General features: G+C 40.7%; 1 protein-coding gene across 1 annotated transcript; it reads left to right on the top strand.

Moving 5' to 3' along the window:
* The first annotated feature begins 374 nt into the window (after nucleotides 1-374).
* Nucleotides 375-5,678, top strand: GUCA2A (guanylate cyclase activator 2A). The gene is made up of 3 exons (XM_014946928.1): nucleotides 375-705; nucleotides 3,543-3,732; nucleotides 4,620-5,678. Exons 1-3 carry the CDS (start codon nucleotides 631-633, stop codon nucleotides 4,685-4,687), a joined length of 333 nt encoding a protein of 110 aa, XP_014802414.1. The 5' UTR covers nucleotides 375-630; the 3' UTR covers nucleotides 4,688-5,678.
* The last annotated feature ends 11,063 nt before the right edge of the window (nucleotides 5,679-16,741 follow it).

Genomic DNA, 16,741 nt, shown 5'->3' with positions numbered 1-16,741 from the left:
ATGACATTTTATATCTGATCACATGCAGCCACAGCCTGTGTTCATCTGCCTCGGTCCATTGCTACAGTATTAGTACCTGGAATCCCCAGAAGAGGGAACTGACTGGCCAGCAATCAGTGCAAGAGATCCCTTTTTATTTTTTATGTCTCCTTCCAAACTCCTTTCTTTCTCTCAGCTCTGCAGCAAGTGGCCAGAAACCTGAGTACACTCCCCATATGAAGACTGAGTTTCAGATGTTGCATTTGATCAGTCTCTACCATTTATTTATTGTAGGCTGGAATGTTTTGCCTGCCTGTGTCATGGCCAGTTTCTCAAAGTGGGAGAGACTTGTAAACCCCAGGATCAGCCTGGGTGTGACTGGCCTACTCTGCTAATGAGTAGATAACTGATAGCCCACTGTGGGTTTATTATATGTCAATAAGGAGTTTAGATTAATGGATTACCAAGCAAATGCTGTGTGAAGTCTTTATAAAGCTCCAGTTTGGCACCGGGAGCACAGAGCTCTGACTGCTAGGTGGTCTGAGTGCTAAGAAGAGAGAAAGCCTGAAAGACATAAAAGAAAGACAGAGAAAGACCAAAGTCAGAAAACAAATATATTTAGGTTAGGAAAGGCAAGATTTCGCGGGCATTATGAAAGGCTTTCTTTACTTTACATTCTTCGCAGTCCTCTTACTGGTACACAGCTCCCAGGCTGTCTACGTTCAGGTGAGTTTTCAGCTCTTTAATTTGTTGGTATTACAAATTCAACAAAGTACTGATATTATGTGGATGGGAATCTTGAACTAAACTAATAGACCTGAAATTTTGCTTTCCTCTGGCTTGATATCCAACTTCATCTCCCTATGGTTCAGCTTTTCTTTCTGTAAAATGCTTCAGGTATTACTAACATGCTGCTGCAGCTTAATTAACTTCACCAGCCATATCACTGCTCTGAAATCCCTTGCTGACTGAGGTGTTGCATTTCCAGAGTTTTCTTTTGAACATAATCCCATGTGTTGTGAGGCTGCAAGAGCTGGGGACACCTCTAACTTTAGAGAATGATGTAAACAACCTGTGACAAAAGAGAAATTGTCTTGTCTCACCTGCTTCTTGCAGCCTACACACATATCACATAGTTTAAAAAGGTGAAATAAATGCTTAACTGGATCCAATCAAATATTAATAGGTAGATAAGCTATTAGAGGAGGGTATATAAAATTTTCCAAAATACACAGAACCTATGACTGATACTACATGCAACCTGGAAGCAGTTAAGAAAGTACTTCTGTGCTCTTGTCTGCACTTGGCTACATGCAACCTGGAAGCAGTTAAGAAAGTGTGAGTGTGTTGGATCTGTCTGCACTCATCCTTAGAAACAGTTTAGGAGATTTCAGTTTGTTTGTGACAGAAATAACTTCCTCAGAGTACAAAGAGAGTTAATATTTTTTAAGCAATTATTGACTCTCTTCATATGGCCGCAGTAGATTTCTAGGGATAGGGTACTATCTTTGTGCCTCTTTTTCTCCCTCTTTTTTTTTTTTTTCCTATCCTCTTTTTCTCCCTCAGATGTCAGAAATACCCAGACATGACAGGTTTAAGCTATTGCTTTTTTCCAAACCATTCTTTAACATTTAGACCCTCCAGGGGAGAAGTAGCTTCTACTTAATTAAAAAAAAAACACCTCAGTTTTTCAATTGGAGGTGTAAAAAAGTAACTAAATGAGAATGGCCATTTTGAGGTTGGGTAAAAGTGGAGAAAGTGCAACTCCAGAGTTTTCTCTGCCCTGTGTAGTTTGAATTCTTACCTCATTAATCATTAAATCTGTATTTCCCCCAATATATGGGCAGTGTACTCTGAATGTGTGTTGGACTCCTTTGACTTGGACTATTGGAAGTCCCTAAGGTCTGACAAATTACTCAGTGCACAAAGTTGTCATATGGTCTTGTTTTCTGAAGTTCTTCCCAAGGCTTCCCTCCCTCTCCCATAATATGTCAGAAGTCCATTTAACAAAATATTTTGCAAAGCAGAAGTTAAGTTCATTTGACTTCATATCATGTTTTTGAAGACTGAGTATCATTATCTCAACACTTTTCATCGCAGATCTTCATGAATATGGTGGAAATTGTAGGAAGATGGTTTACTAGGTGTGGGGTAAAAACAGAAAAACTACAGAGATGGACTGATCTGTTTTGCACTATTTCTGTAATAAAATCTTTTAGTTCAGCAACACAGTAGGCACTTTCATCTTGGAAGGAAGATGCTGCTCAGGTTGAGCTTTCTAATACATCTTTCTTATCTGAGGTGGTGGAGTTTTTGTGTTTTGTGGTTTTGTTGGTGGTGGTCAATTGTTGTTTTTTATCAACAGGACATACATGTCTCAGGGTTCATTCCTACTTTCTGTTTTCTCTGAAACTGTACCTGTGGAAATCCATCCTCTTTTAGTTCTCTGTTTTATGCTTTTGAGATTTGTGACCAATAGCTGAATCTAGAACTGCATTTATACAGGAAATGTTAATTTTTCATAGTCAACCATGACTGATAAATTAACCTGAGTAAAATCATAAACCTATTGCAAGTAAAACAGAGTTTGACTTTGTTAAGTAAATGCACATCCAGAGTTTCTCTGGTTGGGTTTTTTTAGTTCTTTAACACCAAAATTCTATGATTCTGTAAAAAACATCAACGAACCAAAACCAAGTACTTTCTTCCCATCTCACACTATTCAACACTTGGCTCATGAGACTATGAAGCAAGTGACAATATTTGGTCTCATGCTGTATCAGAGTAACTTTATTTATTTGAATGAGTAAGTGTTACTTGATCATCCTTCACTTGAATCTGAAGGAATAAACATTAACAGATATACAGGGTCTAGGAATCTAAAACATGGAGCAATATTTCCCAGAATACTATCCCAGCCTCCTGAAGCTTTTGATATGACCTTTGAGTCAGAAGTATCATATTTATGTTGCCAATAACTTGTATACCATTAATTGTATAGACGAGATTTAAATTAAAGGAAACTTGCCATAGTACCTTGGGGGGAGGGATTTCAGCTCTTAAAAATGTCCATTGTGAAGGAATAACTCCTTCTGCGTGGTTAGAGCCTGCCACATGACAGCCAACACTTGAAGTTTTCTGCTGGTGAATTAGAAGAAAGACTGAACAAAATAAATTCTAATTTACCTCCGTTCAGCTCATGATTTTGTAAATCTCTGCCATACATTGCCCAGTCTTCTCTCTTCTAGGCTGAAGATTCCCAGCCAGTGTCTTTTGACCACAGATTTTATGGGTCTCTCTAATGGGAGTGAGAAATGCACTAACTCTGCCTCTGTCCGCTGTGATACATAGCCCTCCAGGTCTCACTGCTGCTCTGACAGGTCTTTGCCTTGAAGAGCTGATCATTTTGCCTTCAGTCAGCACTGATTTTATCCAGGCTTTGTTTCAACACTGTCTTTCTCCTCTAGTATAGATTTCCGGCAGAGCTCATGGTTGAAATGGAATGAATTTTCCTAAGATTTGACTTCCTGATGCCTTTTTTTTTCCTGGTTCTGTCTACATAGGATGGAGAGTTGAAATTCTCCCTTGAGTCTGTGAAGAAGCTAAAGGAACTTATGGATGAGAACAGACATATTAACCCTCGTATGGCAGTTTCAGTGGCTAGCTATTCTCCATGTGATGAAAAAGATCTCCCTGAGGAGTTCCAATCTGTGTGCAAAAGAGGAGATGCATCCATGATTTTTGAGAGGCTGAGTATGTAGCTCATATTGCATAGTTGACATTTTTATTACACTTTTCAACCTTAAACATTCAAATAGCAGCGTTCTGTTACATCGAAAGCAGCCCAAGAGTCCATATTGCCTTTCTACTACCTCTCCTACAAGGGCTGGACTACACTAGCTGTGAGACCCCTGCAGGAAAATTCTTGCTCTGCTGGGCTGTGCTGTAGCTTGCGCAGGTCAGGTTGCTGTAATCATGAAAAAGCTTCCTCCAAGTAGCTGCACACTAACTTAGATGACTTAAAGTGAGAGAGCCCACAATCTCCTCTGGCTTACAGGAAAAGCAGAGTCATAGCAGTACTGGTGAGCAGTTCTAATTGGTCTCTCTAATCAGTGCAGAAGAAGGTGATTTTCCAGGTAGCCTAAAAGAGGTGTGAGATGTAAATGAGGTGATCTTTGGCATGATCATTCTCTACGACACACATAGCGAATCTTGAACTTGCTGCTACAGTGTGCTTTCTTTTAATATTATTATGTTGCATTTGTCTATGTCAAATATAATGGATACTTTAGGAGAAATACTACCAATATAATTAATGTTGTGATTCTACAAGCCACATCCCGCCACCCTCCTACAAGATGTCCTATTGTTTTTTTGTTCCCATTATTTCCCCAATGAATTCAGATTTGATTTCATTCCTTAGCCAGATTTTTGCCAGAACTAATTTTACTTATACTTATTATTTATTATTATATTATTATTATAATATACTTCTATTACTTATACTACTAATAACTTCAAGCAACATTGAAACTCATAAAACAGTAACAGAAAGGAGTCTCCAAATCCCTTGATATGTGGCTCTACTCTCCAAGAAATTCTCTTGCCATCTCATTGAAACTCTCTTTTCTCTCTAACAGGCCTGGCTGTCGGAGAAAATGATTTGTGTGAAATCTGTGCCAATGCTGCCTGCGCTGGTTGCTTTTGAATAAGAATGAAACAACCCAAAGAAGATTTGTCAAGCTAGGAAGTTTGTGCATTCATATTGCAAGATCATATACTTTCACGAATCAAAATTTGATCTCCATCTCCACTACAGTCAAACTGGAGCTGCTAGCTCATGTAGACTTACCAGGGGTAGTCCTGAAGTAGTCGGATCAGGTGCCACCAGCAGTGCAGTTCTAGCAACAAGGAGACTGTAAACCTCAGCTGAGAGGTTTCAGTTCTGCATTGTTTGTCTCACTGGAACAAAAATGCCCTGGGCACACAGTTTCATTTTCCACTATTTTGTTTGCATTGGAACGCGATGGGTGAAACTGAGCAGTCTCCTGCAGCCTTTTTAATATTTAAATCTGCCCGAGATTTGACCTCCCCTACACATAACCTCAGCAGTATTGGGTTATCATCTTCTACAGACCATCCTTACCACTGCGTTGGATAACTATCTCTTTACCTGTAGGTCTGCATGTGATGTGTTATGTTTGTAACAGAACTGCAGCAAGTAATTTGGGGACAAGCTACTGGTGGTTAGCAATACTTTCATAGGCAGAAAATTCTCAGTCTGTTACTTAGACTAATTGTTGCCAGTTTAGGGAATGGATGTACAGGAGCGTATTCCAAGCGTTCCTTGGAAGCTCCCTTCTTTTGACAGATATTCATATTCATTAAGCTCTATTTAGGAGAAACGAAGTCCAAACTGCAATGCTGGAATCACTTTGAAATTAAAATATTGCCTTGTGTTTTTATTTATTGGTGGCAAGATTGTAAAGAAAGGATCTGCCCGTGTTTATATGCTGCATATGAAATAAAAGCTAGTAATAATTTGGGGTTTTCTTTGTTTATGTTTTAGCTGGATTTTGTGGTGGGATTTCTTTGTGATAGTCTGCTTGCCTACTTGCTTTTCTTCTATGTCAGTTCTTTCATGTCTAAGTCTTCACTGGAATAAAAGGTATCTTGTTAATACTGTCCTGAACTTAAAACAATTTGTGGTTCTTATATGGATCACAGTAATACAAGACCACACCATAATCTTTAAATTATTCCCTTTTGTTGTGGTTTGGCCTCAGACGGCAACAAAGAACCACTTGGCAGCTGCTTGCGCAGACCAGAGCCCCCACCGCGGCCATGAGGGGAGAACTGAAAAAGGCAAAAACTCGTGGGTTGAGACAAAGGCAATTTAACAGAACGGCAAAGGGAACAAGAAACAGCAATAGCACTGACAGAGGAATATACAGCCACGATTATGATACCGCCACTTGCCAACCGCACCCAGGATGCCCCGCCTGCCCTGCTGCCCCGGGGGTGACTTCCTCTCCCCCCTGACCTCCTGTCCCTCTCCTTCCCCGGCCAGCTCCCTGCTACCCCCGGGCACAGCTCCCATGGGATGGGATACCTGTGTCCCTGCTAGGTCCTGGGGAGAAGTAACCCTATCCTTGCCAGACCTTTTAACTGCTGAATTATTAGCTACGTTTCATATATATGGACTCAGCAACCAAATTGTCAAAAGGCTGTCAATGCTATAAAGCTAAGCACTCATCCCACAAACTAGGTCCCTAAATCCAGAACTGATGTTTCAGAAAAAAAAAAAAAAAAAAAAAAAAAAAAAAATTGTTTCATTTAACAGAAAAGCTATGTGGGTGCAGAAGAGAGTTCCTCACATCCACTATGTTGACTACTCCACGACAAAAAGCATCCAACAATGAGTGTGAAAGAGAGTCTCAGACTCTTCCTACTGTCTTGAAATTGGCACATCCAGAAAACTGGATTTCCTGACTAAAACTGGTTTACTGCCTGGGCTTATTTTAACCCTAAAGTTATTTCTCTGTGTGTACAATTGTGGCATATTATTTTCTGTTAAATCTAACTTGAAAACTCATTCAGTCTTAGTACAACCTTGTTTTGCAAGGAAGACTTGCTGGCAACAAGACTAGAACCGAGGCTTCCCTGCTGATACGCGGCCAGTGTTCAAGTGGGGTGAGAGGCATGGGCTGGGGACCCTCATGCACGTTCTCCCACTAATCTTCTGTCCCTTAGTATACAGTGTCCTTCCATCAACAGGAGCACCATGGACTGATGGAAAAAGAGGATTAAAATACAGACTTCCATTTTGCATTTGCTGGATGAGATTTCTAATAACTGGGGGATTACACAGAAGGAGGGTTGTGTCCCTGAGAGGGAAGAGCGTAGACACACAATAAAAAAACAAACCAAGAAAGTTTGGCGGGACAGGCGGGAGTGGAGTTCCAGTTCCATTGCAGACTGTAGAAAGCCCACTGGAGAAACCAAATTTTGAGGACCGCGTTTCCCAACAGTCTCTGGGAACTGGGGCTGTAGGCACTGCATGCTCAGAGCAGAGCAAAGGTTTCATCAGGCTGGGTTACCAGCCTGGATACCCACACGCTGTCACCTGCACACAGCCTGTGGGAAGCATCCTGCAGGCTTCATGCTTGTGCAGAAACCCCAGGCTGACTTGTTGAACTGCTAATGCTGCATTAACAGACATACTGATCACTGGAGGTGTGTGTGTATTAACTAGCAGCATGTTAATAAATTAATGGAGAAGATTTATTTGCTTTAAGAAGCATGGTGTGGGAAATAAGCTAAGTTTTGCTTCAGCTAATTGATGTATCATTGTTAGTGTGATAGTACTAACAAAGAAGCCTTAGTAATAGTAGAGTCTAATAAATTGTATCCAATTAATCCCCAAAAATGCCCTTGGTCTGTCAAGGGATCCTTGTTCGCAGAGCGTTATCTAGGGGAAGAGAAACAGACCGCAACACCGCCTTCCACACAGCAACCCAGAGGATAGGGGAGTATCAATAAGGCCAAAGAAACCCGTCTGGTAAATCTGCCAAGTAAATGGTAACAAAGACTGTGAAATAACGTGTAGCATAATCAACTAATCAAAGGCGTGTTTAGAATAATGATTTCGTAGAATAGGTGTATGTGTGCCTTATATGGGAAAAAGTGCAAAATAAACCTGTAATAGGTCAAGCGGTCGGGAAGAATGTGAGCTCCAACTTCTCAGCCAATGAGAAGGGAGACAGAAACTCAAGCGGCCGGGATAAAGGTATAAAATACCTGAAAGATAAAAGATCATCGTGCATCTATTTTTGGTGCACCCGATTCAGCGCTGTTTCGTATTAATAAATTATTATTTTTTTAACCTTTGCTTCGGTGACTTTGTCCTCTTTAAATTCTAAGATGTGAGTTGGTGTTTCTCACAATGGCAAACACTAAAAGTGCTGCTCCACACAGGAAAGCTGCTATCTCCTCCACCGAGCCTGTACTCACCAGCATCACCTTCAAGGCCAGCATACTAAACATACACATAATGACAGCATGAATGAAAGAATGTTCTGGTTTCAGCTGGGATTTCCTTCCTAGTCACTGCTTTGTTTTGGACCTAGTGTGAGAATAATGTTGGTAAGATACCTTGTTTTAGTAGTTGCTAAGTAATGTTTATATTAAGTCAAGGACTTTTTCAGCTCCCCATAGAAGCTGAGAGGGAGCATAGACAGGACAAGGTTCCAAAGGAATATTTCATATCACAGACATCATGCTCAGTATATAAATGGGAGTAAGCTGGGGAGCAGGAATCCGTGATTGCTGCTCGGGATGGGCTGGGCAATTGATCATCAGGTGGTGACAACAATAGTATTGCATCCCTCATTTTGTATATTCTTGTATCATTAATTTTTTTATTATCTTCTCTTCCATTACTGTTCTATTAAACTGTCTTTATCTCTCCTCATGAGGTTTCCTTTTTTCCCGATTCTCCTCCCCTGTCCCACTGGGGTGGGGAGTGTGAGTGAATGGTTGTATGGTCCTGGTTACTGGTTAGGGTTAAACCATGACAAGGAAACCCAAGATAAATTTCAAAGAAATATCCTCTAGTTTTCACTGCTTTTATTGACAGAGATAAGACAAGGTCTTCAGCTAATCGGAGCCTTTTGCTCAGAAGCAGTAAGCTGCTGGCTCAGCTCAGTTATCTCACTTAATTGCAACTTTCAAGAGTAGAGGGGAGAACCATCCTAAATTGTAACATTAGCCAATATCCTCAGGCAGGTGTCAGATGCCCTGAGATTAACATCGTATTTTTAGTCTATTTTTCCGCCCACAGCCTTGCCTCAAAGTATGTTCAAGGGCAAGCAAACTTAGGCTGTTCACTGAGGTAGGTGTGCCTGCTAATGCCCAGAGAGCAGCTCCCCGTGCAAACCCTCTGCTTCCCTTCTGTCCTGAGCCATATCTGGCATTCATAGACAACCTTGGTGACAGGACAGTCTGTGCATGAGAACTACCTTGTATCTGTGCCTAGATGAAAGCACAGAGATGCCCCAGAGACCTGGCTGGAAATTTTGTAATTTGGCAGATTGAACAGGCTGAATTTTAGCATGATTGCTTGGACTGTAACCTGGGGAAAATAACAAGTGTTAAGCAGATTTTATATAAGCTCATTCCAATTTGCTGGTCAACATAAAGATACTTTAAAGAGGTGATTTTCCTGTTTTGAAAAACGACATTTCAAGATCAGATTGTAACACAGCTATGTGGCATAAACACACTGACACCACTTAGGATAGAACAGACAATTGCAAACTAATTGTGTTTGGTCTCCATTTTGATTTACAATTACCAAGGCACAGAAATGTAAATTTTGGAGCATGAGTTTTTAAGGACATTTGTGATACAAGACCCTGACACTGACAAGGATTTTACGTTAAAAAAAAAACACCCTTATATTCTATTTATATAAGAAGTCTATAAACCCACAGATTGTAGAGAATGATGCTATGAACTGGTCCCAGTATCTTTGTCCATGCTAATAAAATAGACTTGCGACAACAACAAAAAATCCCTACACACCCTTTTCAAGATCATTGCCTTAACGTCAAATCAGTGTGAAATGTAGTATAAGAATTTAAATAGAACCAACATATTAATTTAAAGATATTTGGGTCATAAGTAAGGGAAGCTGTCCCTGATTAACCGGTGTCAGATGAATTGAAGAGTAAAGAGCTGGGACTGTTTTCAAATGCTTTCTGGCTTTTTTCCTTCCACAACTGAGTTGAGTGGATCCTGTTCAAAGCAAGTTTATTACATAAATTCAGTCCTGCGTTTTAGTACTTCTTCCCACCCCCCAGTTTAATAGCTCTTGACTTTTATAAGTATTTTAGTGGGGAATTTAATGCAAGTGTCCCACAAAGATACACTAAAAGCTATTGGATAAGCCCAGTAACAATTCTTGCCTTTGTGCAAGAATATTTCATCAGAAGTATGAAGTGCTTCCTTTCTGATCTATGGCTCTTATTGTAAATTGGAATTACCGGCTTTGTTCTCCTCTCTCTGATGTCAATGGACACATAGTCAGACCAGGAGATGGAAACTCATTATTGATATCTGAATTTATCTCACAAATTTCCTGCAATGACCTAACATCTTTAGTACTTCTGTTTCATGTTCACATCCTTTGAGAACAAATTTTACTATGCTATTTAATTCTGATCTTAAAATATGATTTTAAATTTTGATTTAACACTAGAGTTAAAAAAAAAAACAAAAAACAAAACATATGAGAGAACACCCAAGAAATATGCATTTTTATGGTAGGCTATAAAAATGAAGAATCTTCCAAGTTTGTACTTGAAACTACCAAAAATAAGTACAGGTCATCCATTCCCTCGTATGCATGAGATTGAGGAGTTCTCTCTCTGTGATTGTATAGATTATTTCCTGAGATTTCAGGTTTTCCTGAAAGTTCCACCTCCTGGATTTATGGAAAAGGATGATATTTTTGGTTTGTTTTTAACGCAGAAAAGTTTTTAAGCTTTTTGGTTAGGAATTAAAGGTTCTGGGTATGTTTTGAGCACACATTGGAGCACAAGTAATGTCAGAATTTTATTATATTAACAAAAGCTGAGAAGTGGTGAGCCAGGCTGAAGACTTTTGAGAGCTTAGGTACACGAGCTTCCCCAGAGAAGAAACCTCAATGGGTAGGTTGGAGGGCAAATGCCAGACACTGATCAGCATGGCCAGCCCCATGAGGGGATCAGGACCCTGGGACATACTCTTGCTGGAACCTGCTGCCTTGTTTAGAGCATTTCACAGCCAACAGAAGTAAATATCTAGATGGACAGGTAGTTTCTGAAGTCCCCAGATGATAGTACTGAAACTGGCTTTTCCTCCGGCACAGAAGCCTGGCAGGGGATATCTGTTACACATCACAGACGCACAGAGGCCCCATTCCAAGGGCTGAGCTCCAAATTCCTTCTGTCTTCTCCCATCTAGTTTTCAGGAGGATCTGCTCCATGATCTTGCCAGGCACAGAGGTGAGACTGACTGAAATGATTTTCCTTCATTTCCTGCCTCCTACTTTCAATGGCATAAAAGTTACTGACTTAGGATACAAAAATTTGTCTTGTCTCATTCACTGAGTTTTCTTCTGTAAGATAAATATGTTCTTTTTTCTGAAGATAAAAATTATTATTTACCTTGTCATGACACACGTATCTTTTCTTTCAAATGACTTCTGTCTTTAATTCAAGTGAGAGAAGTTTTTATGACTACTCATGTCTCCAATAGGCATTTCTCAAACAGCTTCACAAGTTAAGCTGAGGTTCACCATATCCTTTCTCTGGTATCATAAATGCCTTGCATTATTTCAGGTGGTCATCCAGGGTGAGGTTATGGAACCATGCTTGGTACTGAAAGGGACTGCATTCCAAATACTTCTGGGAGTTATTGCTAAAAATGGGGAACCAGTGAGGAGAACTTTTACACAGATCATCTTTTGAGCCATCTGCTTTTGCTGTACAGCCTGTGAAGGCAATGAAGTGGTCTAGAAAATGAGAATGGTGGTATCATACAGACCTATTGTTCTTCCTACGAAAAGATTTTACACTCCAGCATGACTGAAGCTAGAAACCTGAGTAACTATAACAAAGGTTCATAATACAATCAGATGTCATTGGTCCTTACCCAAATAACCCAGGCATCTAGCATGCACCAGGTCTAGGAAAAGGACCAAGTTCACTTGTCCTGTGGTGAGAGCTGCACAGGAACAAGCACACTGTCTGGCACTGGTGAGAAGGCACACTCCTTTTACCACGTCCCAAGCTGTATCTGCTTAGGAAAGAGCCCACAGTGCTAGGTGCAAGCTAGCCCAAGAGTCACAAACATGAGGTAGACATGGAAATTAATACTGAAATGGTCCAGAAAAATTTTCTCTTGGGAACATTCTGGAGGAACCATTTGACAGCTTAAGAATCAGTCAGAGATTCAGCTGATGGCTTCTCTGACTACACATTGCCTATGAAAAATCAGCCACTTTTGCTTTTGCATCCAAAAAATGTTTTTAGTTGGGTAACTTGACTTTTTAACCTTTGGAAATTTGGACTGCAGGCTGTGCCTTGAGCTAAATGTCCTCCATATTTGTGAAGAGAGGTAAAGAATACTTCCCATCACAGTATGATGCTAGCAATTGGCTCTGAGTAGTTAGAGCTCTGGCTTTAAGTGAAAACTCTTACATGGACTGTGAAACCAAGCAGCCAGGGGCCATATGCAGAAAGCCACAGTCAAAAGAATGTTTGTGAATCAAAGGTCTTATAAAGTCTTTCTCAGGCATTGCTGCTGTAGAACATCTTTGAAACTAGTAGCACATAGTCCTCCTATGTGCTTTTTACAGGATGCTGGTGGTAAACAAGTGATTCTCATCACGTAAGTTATATCCCCCTGGTGAAAAGCCCACTCTGAAAAGGAACTATAACCAGAACAAAAATAATGTGTGATGTGCTGTAATCCTGTAATCCATTTTGCCTTGCCTTGCCTTGCCTTGCCTTGCCTTGCCTTGCCTTGCCTTGCCTTGCCTTCCCTTCCCTTCCCTTCCCTTCCCTTCCCTTCCCTTTTCTGTTTTCTCCAGCTTTGCATTTGCTTTATATGTAAATAAATCTATACAATTTCACTCATGAATGGCAGGCATTTCAATTTGTGGTGCAGACGGAAGATGGACAGCAGCATATTTTTAAATGACCATAAGGCTCAATAACTCAATCTTCATTAGGAAACAGCCAGACCATATAAAATCTGAGGATTCAGATTTAGTTCTGAGCAGAAAATTACTATAAACTCTACCACCATCCTGCTGAAAAATGGTCTGACTTAAATTTGATTTTAGAAGTGTGGTAGGTCTTGCGTGCAGAGGTCAGTTTCTAACTGTACATAGTATCCCTACTAAGTACCATCAGATGCTATAAGGTATCAAGTGCCACAAAGGTGGAAAGGAAAACAAAAAGAGGATGAGGGGATGAAGCAATTGTTCTCTAGTACAATGATTAAATCAATCCTTCAGGTTACTGAGACCACATAAAACATCTTAGTGTGATGTCCTTTGAGAGTTCAGACAATTTAATGCATTCATTAAGCTGCTACAAATTAATTGGTTCATTTGAGGCATCTATATGAAAATTACACTTATAGGTTAACAATAAAAAGAAATAAAGCAAGATTATCTTTTGGGGTCCCACATTCATGGCACTGGTGAGGCCTCACCTCGAGTACTGTTCAGTTCTGGGCCCTTCACTACAGGAAGGACATGGAGCTGCTGGAGTGTGTCCAGAGGAGAGCCACCAAGCTGGTGAGGAGTCTAGAGCACAAGACGTGAGGAGAGGCTGAGGGAACTGGGCATGTTTAGTTTGGAGAAGAAGAGGCTGAGGGGGGACCTCATTGCCCTCTACAACTACCTGAAAGGAGGGTGTAGGAGATAGGTGTTGGCCTGTTCTGTCAAGTGAATGATGACAGGACCAGAGGACATGGTCTGAAGTTGCGGCAGGGGAGGTTTAGATTAGATATTAGGAAGAATTACTTTACTGAGAGAACGGTCAGGCACTGGAACAGCCTGCCCAGGGAGGTGGTGGAGTCACCATCCCTGGAAGTATTTAAGAAACGTGTAGATGTGGCACTTCAGGGCATGCTCTAATGCCTGGGATTGTTGTTTTTTGTCTGTCTGTGGGTGGGTGTGGTGTATGTGTGTGTTGGTTTGGGATGTTTTTTTTTTTTTTTTTTTTTTTTCTTTTGTGGTTGGACTGAATGATCTCAAAGGTCCCTTCCAACCATGAATATTCTGTGATTCTGGAAGTCTGTGAGGGAAGGAAATGAGAAAAGGTCACTTTTTCTTTCTAGCGGACTCTTAGTTTGTGAATTCTTGGATTCATTCTTTGTCATGGAAACAGGGCAACTGCAGTGTGGGGCGTGCTGTCTCTCCACTGTATCTGGGTTTTGTCACCCCTTCCCATAGCAGGCATTATGCAAAGACTGTAATTTATTCAGAACTCCAGAACTGAAGTCAAACTTGCCTCTGTCATCTGTTGGGAAGGCTATGGATGCTTGGGGTAGTCTATCCATGCTGCAAATGCTTTCCTGAGAGTAGTTGGGGCTTATCCCAGTAGGAAAGGACTAAGAAGTTTTGCATTAATTTCCTTCTACTACAGAGTGTGCAAAGGAGTCTCTTGTTGAGGCAATGTAGAAAAATCTTACATCTGGATCAGGCTTAACTAATGGAAGACATCTCTTACCTCCATGATCACATTCATTCATCTGCCGGTGGTTCATTCATCTGCCTGGAGAAGAGAAGGCTCAGGAGGATCTTGTGAATGTATATAAAACCTGAAGGGAGGATGCAGAGAGGACAGATACAGGCTCCTTTCAGTCATGCCCCATGACACAACCAGAGGCAATGAGTACAAACTGAAACATGGGCGGTTCCCTTGAGCATGAGGAAATGCTTTTGCACTGTGAGAGTAACCAAGCACTGGAGCAGGGAGACTGTAGAATCTCCATCCTTGGAGATATTCACATACCATCTGGACACAGTCCCGGGTAACTGGCTCTGGGTGGCCCTGTTTGAGCAGGAGGGTTGGACAAGATGACCTCCAGAGATCCCTTCCCACTTTCAACCATTCTGTGTTTCCATGATTCTGTGATGTATATGATAATATGTAGCTTCGTGTACACAGTATATATGAAATCTAATCATACACTGCCTAGTCAATGCATGATTTGCAGATATCATGCAATTATAAATATCCTTTCAAATGGTTCATGCTCAGATATGGACTCATATCAGTATGAGACACTTCTTGACCTTTGAATGCCTCTCTGTACCTAGGGAACAGAAAGACCCCTTAGTGTTTAAAACATCTTGAGCACCTCATATCTCTGATGTACACAATTAAACAGTCCAAATAAAAATAGCTCAAAGGCAACCAAAAATAACACAGCAGATCAACAACTTGTTCCTAAATGGCAGCATTTTCAACAAGAAAATGTTAGCTACTCCTCACAAGGCCTCTTCTCAAAACACTCAGCATGTTTTGTATCCAGTCTACTTCCTTTCTCTGTATTGTTAACATTTTTCCAGGAAGATGCAAGCAAGTAATGAAGTTGTTGCTAGGTAAACTTTTATATAATGTAAGTTCCTATAGTGAGCAAGCAGCAATGAAGCAGCCATAAAAAAACTTCCTCTTGTGTAAATTTGGAAGAGTAAATTTGGAATAAATCAGTGTGGAGAGTATTTCTAACTGTCCATGCTTGTGTTGGATGCTCTGCTCATTTTACGCACACGGACATGATACAGGAGTTTTGCATGATGGACAGCATGTACTGCATATGGTGACAAATCTGCAATAAAGTACCCAAGTCATGGTAAAAGAATAAAATAGAACATTTCCCGTTGCTGCTGGCCTGAGCATTAAGGAAACTTACTCAGAAGAGTTTCCCTAATTATTTCTCATACCGTATTCATCATGATCTTCCCTGATCCCATAGGTGGAAGACAGAGGTGATCTTGGAAGGATGTGGTCTTCAATTAATGATTGTAGTTAGGTTTGTGACTGTAATGACTGCAATTAAGTAAGTGATTTTGCTCCAACCTAGCTTTGAGGAATAGGTGAACAAAAGGAGTAAGCACATAGAAACTACCTGAATGTAAAACCTCTTCTCAACGGGAGCTGGAAACCCTCTTCAGTTCCTTTTCTCCAGCTGAACCAGTGGCTTTTAAAAATGTTCCTGATTAGAATAATTAAATTACAGAAATAAATGGAAGCTCCTCAGTGAAATAAATATAAGAGAGGTGAAGGAAAGCCTTTTCTGAAATCTAGTAAAGCCAGCTGCAATAGAAGCATTTTGAAATTTAATAAGCAATTACACACTTATTACATAAGTATAATAAGAATGTCATATCATATATTACCTTTTGCACAAGCTTTTCTTCAAGGCCAAAAAGTCACTCAGGGAGATTAAACTTGGATTTCAGTCTTCAGCTGATAACCACAACCTGTAGTTGTCCCCACATCTTTATTTCTAGCATCACTGGAACGTGCTGTCATCTCCATCTTCCCTTTTTTTTTTTTTTTTTTTTGTCCACTAACAACTGGACTTTTGGATAAATCTTGGAATGACAGAAAACGACAGAATGAATGGTCAGAATGGTAGGGCTTGGTAGGGATCTCTGGAGATCATCTAGTCCAACTACCCTGCCAAAGCAAGTTCACCCCCAGCAGGTTTGGCAGGAATGCATCCAGGCAGGCTTTGAATGTCTCCAGAGAAAGAGAGGCCACAGCCTCTCTGGGCAGCCTGTTCCAGTGCTCTGGCACTCTCAAAGTAAACAATTTTTTAGTCTTTTTTGGGTGGAACTTCCTATGTTCCAGTTTGTGCCTATTGCTGCTTGTCCTGTTGCTAGGAACCAATGAAAAGAGTCTTGTCCCATCCTCTTGACACCCACTCGTTAGACATTTACAAGCATTGATGAGATACGCTCTCAGTTTTCTGCAGGCTAAACAGACCCGGGTCTCTCAGCCTTTCCTCATAACAGAGATGTTCTAGTCCCCTAATCATCTTTGTTGCCTGGGAGGTCTCTCTGGGAGACCTTATAGCAGCTTTCTGGTACTTGAAGATAGCTCCTGTAAGATAGCTGGAGAGGGACTTCTTACAAGGGCATGTAGCGATAGGACAAGGGGTAATGGCTTCTAACTGGAAGAGGCCAGATTTA

The sequence above is a fragment of the Calidris pugnax genome, unplaced genomic scaffold, assembly GCF_001431845.1.
Source record: "Calidris pugnax isolate Ruff unplaced genomic scaffold, ASM143184v1 scaffold152, whole genome shotgun sequence".
Classification (NCBI taxonomy): domain Eukaryota; kingdom Metazoa; phylum Chordata; class Aves; order Charadriiformes; family Scolopacidae; genus Calidris; species Calidris pugnax.
The sequence above is the reverse complement of the archived record's forward strand: the minus strand, read 5'-3'. Positions and strand labels throughout refer to the sequence as shown.